The sequence below is a fragment of the Macaca thibetana genome, chromosome 2 (genome assembly GCF_024542745.1).
Source record: "Macaca thibetana thibetana isolate TM-01 chromosome 2, ASM2454274v1, whole genome shotgun sequence".
Lineage (NCBI taxonomy): Eukaryota > Metazoa > Chordata > Mammalia > Primates > Cercopithecidae > Macaca > Macaca thibetana.
The window spans coordinates 72,292,260-72,306,541 of NC_065579.1; the positions used below are offsets into that span (position 1 = coordinate 72,292,260).

Below are 14,282 nucleotides of genomic sequence, written 5' to 3' on the forward strand. Positions count from 1 at the left end.
CTGCTGATTCTTTACTTAACTTGGGTACCACAGGGCAGGAGATAAACTTTGGAGAAGAGTGCAATTAAGCTAACTCCACTTTGGCTTTTATCTACATTTAATTTGTTCACATTTGAGGGTTCAGATCCAAAATGAAAAAGGATTTTATGGATGAATGATATTTCATTGTATATGTAAACCACATTTTCTTTGTCTGTTTATCCACTGATAGACACTTAGTTTGATTCCATATCTTGGCTGTTGTAAATAGTGCTATAATAAAGGTGGGAGTACTGGTACCTCTTCAACGTACTGATTTCCTTTTTATGAATATATATACCCAGCAGTGGGACTGCTGGATCATATGGCAGTTCTATTTTCAGTTTATTGAGGAACTTCCACACTGTTTTCTACAGTTACTGTCCTACTTTAGATTCCTCCCAACAGTGTAGTGGCATTCCCCTATCTCCACATCCTCACTAGCATTTGTTACTTTTTGTCTTTTTGATAACAGCCATTCTAACTGGGGTAGGTAATACCTTCTAGTGATTTTCATTTGTATTTCCCCGATGATCAGTGAAATTGAATCGTTTTTCATATATTTCTTGGCCATTTGTATATCTTCTTTTGAGAAATGTCCATTCAGGCCTTTTGCCCATTTTTAATTGCATTGATTTTTTGGGTTTTTTTTGCTATTGATTTTTTAGTTCCTTACATATCCTGGTTATTCATCTCTTGTCAGATCAATAGACTGTAAGTATTTTCTCACATTCTGTAGGTTGTCTTTTCACTTTATTAATTGTTTTCTTTGCGGTGCCAAACTTTTTTAGCTTATTGTAATTCTGTTTGTCTATTTTTGTTTTGTTGTCTGTGCTTTCGAGGTCTTTGAGGTCTTACCCCCCAAAATCTTTGCTCAGACCAACGTCCTGTAGCATTCTCCTAGTGTTTTAGTAGTTTCATAGTTTCAAGTCTTATAATGAAGTCTTTAACCCATTGTTAGTTGATTTTTGCATGTGGTAGAAGATAAAGATCCAGTTTCGTTTTTCTGCATATGAATATCCAGTTTATCCAGCACCATTTATTAAAGAGACTGTCCTTTCCCCCAATGCGTATTCGTGGTATCTGTGTCAAAAACAACTGAGTGTAAGTATGGGGATTTATTTCTGGATTTTCTATTCTGTTCCATTCATCTAGGTGTCTGTTTTATGCCAATATCATGCTGTTTGGGTTATTTTAGCTGTGTAGTATAATTTGAAATCAGAGAGTGTGACGCTTCCAGCTTTCTTCTTTTCGATCAGGATTATTTTAGCTATTCAGAGACATTTGTGGTTCCATATATATTTTATGATTTTTTTTCTATTTCTGTTAAGAATGTCATTGGAATCAAGCTTCGGCTTGTATAGAGATTTTAACAATATTAAGTCTCTCAACCCATGGGCATGAGATAACTTTCCACCTTATCATTTGCAGTATGATGCGTGGAACTGGAGGCCATTATGTTAAGTGAAATAAGCCAGGCTCACAACAACAGATATCACATGTTCTCATTCTTATGTGGGAGCTATAAAAGGGGGTCTCATGGAGGTAGAGAGTAGACTGGGAAGGGAAGAGGAGTGGGGAGATGAAGAGAAGTTGGTTATGGAATAGAAAGACATGGTTGGATAGAAGGAATATGCTCTAGTGTACAAGAGTACAGTAGGGAAATTATAGTTAACAATAATTTATTGTATATTTAAAAATAGCTAGAAGAAAAGAGCTTTAATATTCCCAAAACAAATAAAATATAAATGTTTTGAGGTGAGGGATATCCCAATTACCCTGATTTGATCATTATTCATTGTATACAGTTTTCAAAATATCACATGTACCCCCAAAATATGTAAAACTGTTATATACAATTAAATAACAAAAATAGAAACAACAGCTGTACAAACATTTTTAAAAGGCTTTCTTTAAATGAGTTTCACATGAAAGTAGGAAAGGACTCTCTGGAGTCCTTACCATCTTTATGTGAGAAACACGTTGGTCCCAGTGCTCTCTTTACTTTTCTTAGTCCATCCTTTCACTCTGTACATCTTTCTGAGCTCAATGAATTATACACTATCGTTGCTTAATTGCTTTCAGAGATGGACCCCTGCACAGGTGGGAATGGATGTGTTCACATATGTCAGAGTGAGAATGGCATGGCCAGGTGTGCCTGCCATGCAGGGTACCAGCTGTCTGAAGACAAAAACATTTGTGAAGGTAGGAAACTGAAACTGATGACTTAATTGTGTAATTGTTTGAAATTTTGTGGTAATTCAGTTTTGAATAGTCAGAACAGCTAGGAGAAAAGGTGTTTTCATTTATTCTTAAAAAGGAACATTTAAATTCTTATTTGATCATTTGAAAGCTATTTTTATACCATCAAACTTCAGTGAAATTCTTAGTAACATTTTATAAAATGACATAGGATAGTTCCAGACTTAATACTTTTTGTTTCTCATTCTGAAGTGAATTCCAGAATTAATATTTCAAAATCTTCTATAACCACACATGAAGCTTTTTATTATAGGCTACAGAAGGTGGGGATAACCTTTGAAAAGCAAGTATATGCAGATAAGTGTTTTCAGAAGTCAGGAATAATTAAAACAAAAAGGAAGGAACTCTATAAATACAAAATTACACATTTCTCTTTCCTAGAAATAGCAAAACAGACATACTTTAATTCAAAGATGAAAGTGATAAATTCCTCCCTCACAAGAACTGATAAATTAAGTCATTTCTCTGGGGCAGTCTTTGTTTTAATAACTTTTGAGAAATCACTTTTTTATCATGATATTTTCATGAAATGAGAAACCATTAATTTGGAGTAATTACAAAAGTAATTATGACTTATGGGACTGATAAAAACTATGAAAAACAATTAGTAATGGAAATTTGTGTTTTCATTTTTTCTTTAGGTCAAAATTAAGATGATAATTTCTGTGGATTTTTTAAACACACTTTTCTAACAGAGAACATTTCTGCTTTGCTCCTCTGTTTCCACAGCACCTATCTAGCTCCGCACTTGGTACAGAATAGGATCATCTTAAATAAATATTTGAGGAAAATTGACAAATGTTTGCATACATAGATATAGATGTGTATATTTATCTGTCTACTGCCTTTCAAACTTCTATTTTAACATCTGATACATTATTTATAGAAAATCTATCCTCAGAATTACTGCTTGCCTGTTCTATTACAAATACATCAGAAGAATGAGTATTTCTCTTAAGCACCCTGGTGGGGATGATATATAGTATGGAGGAAGAACCAGTTTAAAAAAAAAAAAAAAATGGTGAGACCTGTCCCCTTAAAGGGAGGAAGGAGAGATCACCTGAGCCACACAACTGAAGTTACACTGAATAGAATTGACTATTGGTATCAGGAGAGAGAGAGGGTATCAGGGTCTAAGTGGCATTCCCTTGTGACAATCATATGTATAACACAAACCATGGATTGCTAAATATGAAGGCCCCTTATCTGCCTTGCCATGGCCACACATACTAATCTAAATCAAGGAGATAGTCCTAAAGACAAATTACAATGACTTCTTCCCTGTATTATTAAGGAATAGATTAGGCCCATTTTTGTTTCATTTTCTCTTTTTCCTTATTAATGGATACTAGTAAGTTCTAATAGAAGTGTTTGAGAACATAAGACCAACACTAGCGGTAATGTCAGAAGCAGTCAGCTTATTTACAAATGCTCCTTTATATAAAGAATATGGAACCTATGTGGTACTTACTGTTACAGTGACTGTTGGGGGTGGGGGGTCAAGTGGGCGCAGGTGCATAAGTCCATTATTGTAGTTTGTCAGTAAGTCATCATTACAGCTCCTAAGACATAGCTGTGGTGTCTGTCTTCCTGCAGATATAAATGAGTGTGCTGAAGGTCTTTCTTACGGTGGCCACCACTGTGTAAACTCTATGGGATCTTTCACTTGTGCCTGCCACACTGGCTTTGAGCTGGGAGCTGATAGAAAACAATGTTACAGTAAGTGGCAACAGTCAAAGCCCAGGGAATATGTGGCATTTTACAGGTATTAAACATGAGTAATAAACAAAAGAATTACATTGTGTGTCTTGCTAAAGCAAGGGCTCCTGAGAAGGATGTGGATGAAGGCTTAAAAATCCAACCCTTTTATTTTATAGATGAGAAAACAGAGGCCCAGAGTCAATGGAAAATGGTTTGAATAACAATCTGTAGTGTCGTTAGCAAGGATTAAACCTCAGGTTTTCTGACCTGGGGCTCTGTTAGGTTCATAGATCTTTGTAAAAAGTCTGCCTTCCTTTGTCAGTTCTGCCACGCAATATTTATTGAACACTAATAACTCCAATGTAAAACTCAAAAAAAAAAAAAAAAAAAAAAAAGGAATGAGCAGGAGTGAAGGAACCACCGTACAAGAAGCAGCTCTAAGCTGCAATACTATGCCTCATGCATTGGATGTTCTAATGAGAATCTTCCACATTGGCCCTCTCCCTCCCTCCGTCATTGATTTTCATCATGCCTATTGAGCAACTCCTTCCCTGCTTTGTCTTTTCTTCCACTGATTCATTTCCCTATCCCTTCTCTTCAAAAAATTTATGATCCATGTCATATAACCTTAGCATCTTCCTCCCTAGGCTCAGTTATACAACTACATATATCCCTTTTTAGGAACGTATTAAAATGTTAATATGCTGAGCTATTAGCTATAGTTACTATTACAACTATGTTCTCTTCACACGTCATCCCCACTGGTCCATTACTTAATCTGCAGATGAGCACACTTTCTACTTTACTAAGCTTTAATCTATCTGATATCTCAAGTTCAATGTTTTCTACCTCAACATTTCCCATTCTCACCCATCTCTACTTCTGTCCTTTTTTGAATGACAGATTTTTTTTTCTTATTTTTATGGCTGATGTATCCATCTCTGACTCTTGGTACATCAAGAGACAGAGGTCTTGGTACATCAAAAATTCATTTTTCTTCTTCATCTTCTTCTTCATCTTCAGACTCTATCTTTCTCTCAGTGACTTCTTCCCTTCTTTCTCCAGTTCACAACTATACCTTACAAGGTAAATTTTACTATGTTGAAAACAACCATACTAACTGGTTTTGCTTTAAATTCAGGATCATAAATCTTAAATGATTAAGCAGCGTGGGTGGACAAACATATACTATCAGAATATGTCTATCTACTTTTACCGTCATCAAAATAAGTGTTTAACACCTCTTTCTCTTCCAAAGCTTTATATCACCCTCCTTTTGACCTTTGTCCTCATCTCATCTCTTAGGTCATCAAATAATAAATGCAAACTATCATCCAAGGTAGCAATTAAAACAAAGTCTCCTGTAGAATCACATGGAAAGGCTTCAGTCCTATTAATATGAAGCAGGTAGCCCTATTACTATCAAGGTCATCTTCTCCATGGAGCTTTGGATTCCATTCTCTCTTCACATCTGAAGATCTTTGCTTCTGCAATTATCTCCCTCTTTTCTGAATTATCAGTTCTTTCTTCTGCATCATTTTCACCAGCATAACAACATGACCAAGTGTCTTCTGTCTTTAAAGTACTTTCACATGAGTCCATATTTCATAAAAGCTAGTATCTGACTTTAGCCAATATCTCCTTTCTCATTCTCTTATCAGCCCATACTAATCAAGTTTTCACCTCTGCTCTGCCGCTTGTCACCCATGACCGCTATGCTACCAGATTGGATGGTAGCTTCTTCAATTTTATCCTAATTGACCTCTCAGTAGTTTTCAACACTTCTGATTACCCTCATTCTTGAAACACTCTTCACTTCTGTGTTATTACACTTTTCTAGTATTTCTTTACATCTCTGGCCCTTCTTTCAATGTAAAATTTATTGAACTGCTCTCCTTTTAACTACACGTGAATATACCAAACTAACTATTCGGCATCACTACCTGCATGACTGGTAGGCATTTCCCACTTGGTAGAACCAAAACAGAAATGCTGATTTTGAGTCTCAATCCCAAAGAGCCTCTTCTCAGTTCTTCACATATTAATCAATCATCCATTTAGTGCCAAAGTCAACAACTCAATGACAGAAAATTAATAAGTGACTGAACTAGGATTTGAACTAGAGTCTTCCTGCGTCAGATATAATATCCTTTCAACTTCATCATGTGTTTATAAACATTATGTCTCTTTGTTAGTTTTAATGAAGGAACAAATAAAGATGGTGATATATAAAATAAATATTTAAGCTTTCTTACCTGAGCTCTTTCATGAAGAGATATTATTAGGGTAACTAAATTCCTCATTCTTCCTTCCGACATAAAATTCTATGTGTCTTTAATTCTATACTCCTTAAGGTCTGTTGGTATATTTTTATTGCTTAAAGACTGCATTTTTGCTACAGTGATATTTTCCTTTTAAAGAGCAAACTAAATAAGATGGGAGAGAAATTTGACTACTAATTAAGGTACAACTTCCTCTGAAGTCAGGGGTTTTTTTTGTTTTGTTTTGTTTTCTTCAAATGCCTGAAGGAGTCCCTTCAGGCCGAGAAAAGCGTGGAAGGATTTTTCTTTGCCTTAAATCTTTTGGCTTTTTAATGTGACCAGAGGTATAGGGGATGAGTATATTTTACAAATGTATGAAATTAAACATCTTACAATCTGACTGGTGCTCCCTCAGTTATCAGGAAAGAGGGAGTCATTAATGATAATAAGTTCAGAGGTACATACATGCTCTCTGTAGAATTTACTTGGGAAAGAAATTTGCTCTACAGTTGAATACATTTGGTAGAAGTTTATTTTTACATTTATTTTCCTTTTGTGAATATTTGGCTAAGCTCTTTCTGTAGTCCTCAACAGACCTCAATATTTACTAACTGAAATACAAATCTTTCCTAGTGAAAACTGGTCTTTTGAGTTGTTTCAAAACCCGTAGACGGAGTAAGTCCTTTTAGACTATGATTATATATATATATATGTATTTTTGTTGTTGTTTTTTAGACGGAGTCTGCCGCTGTCGCCCAGGCTGGAGTGCAGTGGCGTGATCTCTTCTCACTCACTGTAAGCTCAGCCTCCTGGGTTCACGCCATTCTCCTGCCTCAGCCTCACGAGTAGCTGGGACTACAGGCGCCCGCCACCACGCCCGGCTAATTTTTTGTATTTTTAGTAGAGACGGGGTTTCACTTTGTTAGCCAGGATGGTCTCGATTTCCTGACCTCGTGATCCGCCCTCCTCGGCCTCCCAAAGTGCTGGGATTACAGGCGTGAGACACCACTCCCGGCCGAGCCTGATGATATTTAACAATGAATTTTGTGCCCATCATCTAAAGTACATTTTGAAATGATACTTTTTTTTTAGAGAACAGTGTGTTATATTTATGTGGTTTTTTCTCAGCAGGTCTCAAAACACTTTGCAGTATAACCACTGAATCTTCACAGTGTACTATGAATTAGCTATCAGTGTCTTGTAATTAGAAATTGGAAAATTCCACCTACAGCATGCTTCCTTCACATTACCAAGCAATATGTAATATAGTTTAACATATTTCACACATATTTAATGTACATCTTATCTATCAAGCAAACAATATATTTGCTACTTATGAGAATGTTTTAAGTATGATTTTTAAAGTACTATAATAAAAACATTTTTTATCATCTGAATCAAAGAATCAAAATCTCAGCTTGCATCTAGTAGGTAGTTATAGATCTGAGTTTGCACTTTTTTTAGTCCCGTATGTCTTTAAAGAAGTAACCATGGTATTTCTTATATTTAAATCAAATTACCACCAGCAGTCTAAAGCTGCATTGATGCAATATCACTGGAAAATAGCAAGAATAAGAGAAGCCTATGTAAAAATTTTCAAATGGATACTTTTACCTGTCTTCCCCCCTAAAAAATCAATTAATATTACAAATTTATTATAGTTTTCAGTATTTTAAATATAACCTAATCCAGGGATCAAAACTCTAACACCAACATAAGACAGGCAATAAATATAAATGTGTAAGGCAGACTAAGCATAAAAGATAGGAAATTGTAGGGATTGTTTTGAACTGGCGAGGGAGTTTTGGGCCTGGAGAGGACAGCTATTGCTTGATTGCTTGCCTCCAGCTAACTGTCACCTAGAGGGTGTGTGATGCCAGTGTACTAGACCCACTGATTTATTCAACAAATGCTTACTGAATACCTACCATGTGCCAGGCACTGTTCCTAACACTATAGATACAACGATGAACAAGTCAGGCAAAGTTCCTGCCTTTAAGGAACTTAAATTCCTACAGAGGAGATAGAAAACAGGAAATCAATCAAAGAAATGTATACTATCATCTTATATAGTGTTAATATACAGTGAGAAGATCAAAGAAAAAGGAGCAGTAATAACTAAGACCCTAAGGTAGGGCTGAACTTGATGGTTTAGGAAACAGAAAACCAGTGTGGACTGGAAAAGAATGAACAAGTCATAGAGATAGTCGATGAGAGCAGTAGGCAGAGAAAGGGAAGAATCAAATTGTACTAGACTTGGCCACCACAAGGGGTTTGGATTTTATTCCAAATGTGATGAGAAGGCATTGGGTGGTTTTGAACAAACAGTAATATCATATGATTTTCACTGTTTAAGAACTACTGTGGCTACTCTGTAGGGAATGGGCAGTAGGGAGTGTCTGTAAAAGCAAGATTAGAGTCATTCAGGTGAGCTATGGTGGTGGCTTCAATTAAGCTAGTAGCAGTAGATTTGAGATTTATTTTGCAGAGAGAGCTGAGATGAATTGCTGATTTGGATGTGAGGAAAAGAAAAATCAAGAAGAATTCTTGGTTTTAGAAAACAGGTGAATCAGAATGTTTTTTACCAAAATGGGGAGTCCAATAGAAGAACAGGTTTTGAAGTGAAATATAGGGTATGTTTAGAAATCATGAGTTCTATTTCTGCCGTGTGAAGTTTAAGGAGCCAAGTAGAAATAACATGTAGGTAGTTTCTATCTATTTTCTAACTAAATAGAAAAGTCTACAAGTTTATGGTGGTCAGAGCTTGAGTGAGCAGCTTGTCAACATGTAAATGTCAGTATTTAAGCCATGAGCAAGAATGGGGTCACCTACAAAGGGAGGGTGTCTGGAGGAGTGAGCAGGAGGGAACTGAGACTGTAGACTCCAACATTTAGTAACTAGAATGTGACACAGAGACAGGAAAGACTGAAAAAGAATGTCCAGTAAGGTTTAAGGACAACTTGGATAATGTGATTTTCTGAAGAAAAAAATTGGGGAGAAGTAAATGGTCAACGGTATCAAGTGCTTCTAAGAATTCGGCAATGTGGCAGTAAATGGAGAAAAATGTGGAATCTAGGGAGGGTTATATTGCCTCTTAATTTATTTTTTTACTTAGTAAATTTAACATTTTCAGTATATAATCATAACAATTTTAACAAATATGTAGATTTCTGTAACCACCATTGCAATCAGGATTAAGAACAGTTTTGTCAACCCCAGAAAACTCCCTGTGCTCCCCATGGCTTGTCACTTATTTCCCACCTCTAACCTTCGACATCTACTTGATGTGTTCTCCCTCACTGGAATTTTGTTTCCTTGGGAATGTCATATAAATGGAATTAAACTGTGTGTATCCTTTTATTCAATATAATGCCATTAAGATTCAGCCAAGTTGTTGCTCATATGAAGAGTTCTATTCTTCAATGAGTAGTATTCTATTGTATGGATATACTACAGTTGGTTTAAGGACATTTAAGTTGTTTCCAGGTTTTGGCAATTATGAAGAGACTGCTATAAACATTTGTATACAGGTTTTTATATGAACATAGCTTTAAAAAACCTTTTTCTCTTCAGTAAAAACCTAGGGCTGGCATCACAAGGTCATATGATAGGTGTATTTTTAAGTTTATAAGAGACTCTCAAGCTATATTTTGGAATGGATGTAACATGGACTATTGGCTTAAAAAAATAGGAGACCTTTAATTTGTGATGAAATGGTGGAAATCCTAAAATTTTCTCAACTTTTGTAACACCTTGATAATCAAATCCCATATAATTGCAGGCCACTAGTTTCCAAACCTTAGTGCAACTCGATCCCTCTGTTAACAGTGGAAAAAAAATCTGAGGATCAGAGATTTAAAATAATTGAAGATTACACAGCTACAAAGTGTCAGATCTTCCAACTTTAAATGTTGTGTTTTTTCTATTATGTCACATTAACTTCTCTTAGGAAAAATATTACACTACATTTCAGTGAAATAGATTATATTGCTAGTCGAATTATTTTCTCTTTTTCTTTCCTTTTTTTTTTTTTTTTTTTTTTTTTTTTGACAGGGGTTTGTTCTATCACCCAAGCTAGAGTGCAATGGCAAGATCACAGCTCACTGCAGCCTCGACCTCCCCGGCCCAAGCAATCCTCTCACCTCTCAGCCTTCTGAGTAGCTGGGACTACAAGAATGTGCCACCATGCCCAACTAATTTTTTGTATTTTTTTGTAGAGACAGGGTTTCACTGTGTAACTGAAGCTTGTCTCAAACTCCTGGGCTCTAGTGGTCTGCACACATTGGCCTCCCAAAGTGCTGGGATTAGAGGTGTAAGCCACCACACCTAGCTATTTTCGCTTTACAAATGATATTATATAGGAAAACGTCTCTGGATTAGAAAGCTTTGATTCTTACCAGCTCTGCTACCTTAGGCAAGTCTTTTATCCTTTCTGAACCTCAGTTTTCTGATCCTAAGCAAAAATTATGTTACTTTAAAGACATAATATTTAGATTAATAAGTACATATGATACCTTGCATAATATAGACTGGCTTTTAAAACTAACAATGCCATAACTGTTAATGAAGTGATTTCATGTCAATTGACCTTACTTTTCTCTCTAAGAAATGATGAAGATTAATTTGATAGACTCTAAGATACCAAATATAGTTCATAAATACTTAAAAATGTCTCTTTGTAAGAATGGCAATAGCAAGCATATGTCAGAAAAAAACTTCAATTCTGTATCAGAAATATCTGTGTGTCCCAATCACCACAACCAGAGACATCATTTGAAATATGTTCCCTTGAAGAGTATAAGTTAATGTATCGTGAAAAATATCAATTCCCTTCACTAAGCTTTCCTTTAGCTTTCTGATTTTGATTAGTCCTAAACTAGCTGTTTCTAAACCCAAAGGAGTTCTTATTTTTAACAATAAATTGATTAGCATACTCCTTCTTTTGGTTATTCAATCATTCGAAACCTATTTTGAACATCTGTTATGAGCTGGGGAGTGTAAGACGATGGTGGCACAATGGGATGGGCACAATGACAGGGATGTGCCCTGGGTGCTTGTGAGCATCTGAGGCTGCTCTGTGCCCTGGACTGGATGCCGGGGATTGGGCCGGATGATTTCTGGAATTGTAGCGGATGTCTAGGCAGTTTATGAGGTGACATATGCTTTCAAGGAGTGTCACAATCCCAAATACTCTTGTCTTGTTGTTGCTTTTTTTCCCCCAGCTTTTTTTCTTCTAAATGATTCATGAGTTAAGACTTAGAGGAAATGAATCAGTGTAGGCACTCTCAGTAAGAAGGGGTATGTTCAAACAACATAAATAAAGACCGGTAGACCTTCAGTGGTAAAAATGCCATTCAGAGTATCTAAATTCTATATTTTAACACGGATTCTAAACATTTTTGTAATTCTCATTTTGTCACTTAGAAAATGAGAGACTATAATGCCTGTGTGCTCAGGACAATTGGCAGTCATCTGCTGAAGCTCATGCCCACCAATACGCCTGAAATTAGTAGCATGTACCAGCCAAATTGATTTTCACAGTAACAATTTGTTTATGTAATAAGTGATTCTCATATAAATCTCATTATAAATCAAAGCTGATTCCTCATTTGGTGCATCAAATGACCCTAGTTACACATGATCAACTAAATCACTGGTTTTATGTTTACACCTTTGCTCCAAGGTTACTTTGTAACAGTATTTTCATGTGCTCATAGACCCTAAAAATCACAAATAATAACATTCTATTAGCTCGAGAACAGAAATGTCAGCTGGCAAACAACCTATTTGATTTCTGATTATTGATTTAATATATATGTATATATATTACACCTATTATACCCTGAAAATACTGAAAATTCCCAAAACATGTTTCCTTTAAGGTGTTTAATAACCAGTGGTGGATTCATCGTTACCTTTCTGTATCACTTACTCAACATTATTTATATGTTTATTAGTATATAATATGGTATAGGCATTTACAATGCTTAATAACCCTCAGACTTTTACTTTTATATGTATAGAGTGTTGATGGATTTCTAATAAAGTTTGTCATCCTCTCAATAGAGAGAACATTATTGACATATATTCAGGTTTCTCTGTTGTTATGCTAATAATCCTATTTTGCTCTTTTTGGAAAGGGATTGAATTGGAAATTGTCAATAGCTGTGAAAAGAACAATGGTGGTTGTTCCCATCACCATGAACATGCAATTGGTACTCCCCGTTGTTCCTGTAACCATGGACACCAGCTTGATTCTGATGAGAAAATGTGCATAGGTAATGTTTGGTAAATGCCATCTTCATTCAAAAGTTGCTCTGGATTCATTTAGCCCTTTAATCTGTAGTACTTATGGCTATACTGTGAGCCACATCTCTCAAACTGTAAAGATAAATAAATTGAAGAGTGTCTCTGGCTACTGAATAAATGGAAAAGAAGGATTACCTGGTAGAAGATACCATTACATTTAGATATTTACCTTGAAGTTAAAGGAGATTTAAAACACTTTAATGAAATATATGCCCTTAATAGATTTATTTCAGGAAAATATTCCGTGATCTATCCAACTATTTAATGTAATTTGTAATTCCAACAACAAATGCTATCACATACCCCAGTGTTCTCTATCTCAAGCAGAAACTAAATTATTTGCATTGATTTTCAGCTTGATAATGTTTGGGATGTATGTTCAACTTTGATATGGCAAGTAGCTGTATTCTAAAAGATGACAAAAAAATTCATTCTTTGGAATTCCCAGCTCAAATCCATTTTGAATAGCTAACTTTCTCAACATATTAATAGAATTTATATCATTTGAGACAATGAAGAAAATAAAATTGCACCGCAGTTTTGCTTCATAATGAAACATTCCTGAGAAAAAGGAATATCTACTATAAATAGGAAAGCAAGTATCAAACTACCTTACTATGTGCCCTGATTCTGAGAACACCTCCAAGTCCCTAAAGCAGTGATTTGTCATCATTCAGGAATTATGACACCTTATTTGCTTGTTTTCTTTTGTTATGCTTAATATTTCCTCTGTTAAAAATAACAATACAAAATCCTTTGACCATTTCATGCTACTCAATATGGTTAGATAGAGAAAATTTGAAGTACAAAAAACTCAATGGTTTAAATATTTAGGACATGTTACTTCGGCAGTATGATGACACAGAATGAAACTCAAGAAATTTTGCAGTATTCTGGTTTTATAAATTCAAAAGAATGCCATTGTATTTATTTGTCCAACATTGCTTTCAATATTGTTCTCGAGTCTACAGTGGTTAACATATTGAAGCCAATTGCTTTCCTCACCTCTTATTATTTAATGAAAACTATGCTTACTATTTTTTACCTACCTTGATAAGATTTGTATCCATAGAAAAAATTAAGGCTTTTCTTCCTTGATTGCTTCTTTTTCCCTCCCTTTTCCTTCCTTCCTTCTATGTCTCTGTGTTTGTTCCTCTTTTGAGTATTGATAAGAGAAACTGGAATTTTGCCAAACCTTTTCTTTGCAACTTAAATTTGGTGTTTTCTTTATTCTTTGAAAAATACCATTCAGTAAAGTTCTTATTTATAACTAGAAAAAAATAGCATCTGCCAGGGTCATAATGTAGAAAAGTGCATATTTATGAAATTTCAGCCGTCACTATGACAATGTTATATTGTTTATGGCTCAAGTTAATTTCATTTTTCCAACAATAAAAAGAAAACCCAAGCCAAACACTGAGTCTCATGCCTGTAATCCTAGCACTTTGGGGGACTGAGGTGGGAGGATTGTTTGAGTCCAGCAGTTTGAGACCAGCCTGAGCAACATCAGGAGACTCCATCTCTACAAAATATTTAAAAATTAGCCAGGCATGGTGGTACACTCCCAGCTACTTGGGAGGCTGAAGTGAGAGGATCACTCGAGCCCAGGATATTGAGGCTGCAGTGAGCTCTGATTGCACCACTGCACTCCAGCCTGGGTGACAGGGCAAGACCCTGTCTCAAAAATAAGTAAATAAAGAATTCAATTTCATTTCATCTAAAACATTATTT

The 14,282-nt window shown here is 35.5% G+C and overlaps 1 protein-coding gene across 6 annotated transcripts in view; it reads left to right on the forward strand.

The window, feature by feature from the left end:
* Positions 1-1,911: 1,911 nt before the first annotated feature.
* LOC126948346 (EGF-like and EMI domain-containing protein 1) overlaps positions 1,912-14,282 on the forward strand; it is a 126,952-nt gene continuing 114,581 nt past the window's right edge. For all 6 annotated transcript variants that reach the window (XR_007723402.1, XR_007723405.1, XR_007723406.1 and 3 more), the window contains exons 1-2: positions 1,912-2,223; positions 12,383-12,520. Coding sequence is in view for 1 of the 6 variants with exons in the window: in XM_050780040.1 (XP_050635997.1) it covers positions 2,106-2,223; positions 12,383-12,520 (256 nt within the window). In the remaining 5 variants the exon portion in view is untranslated. The remainder of the gene's footprint in view (positions 2,224-12,382; positions 12,521-14,282) is intronic.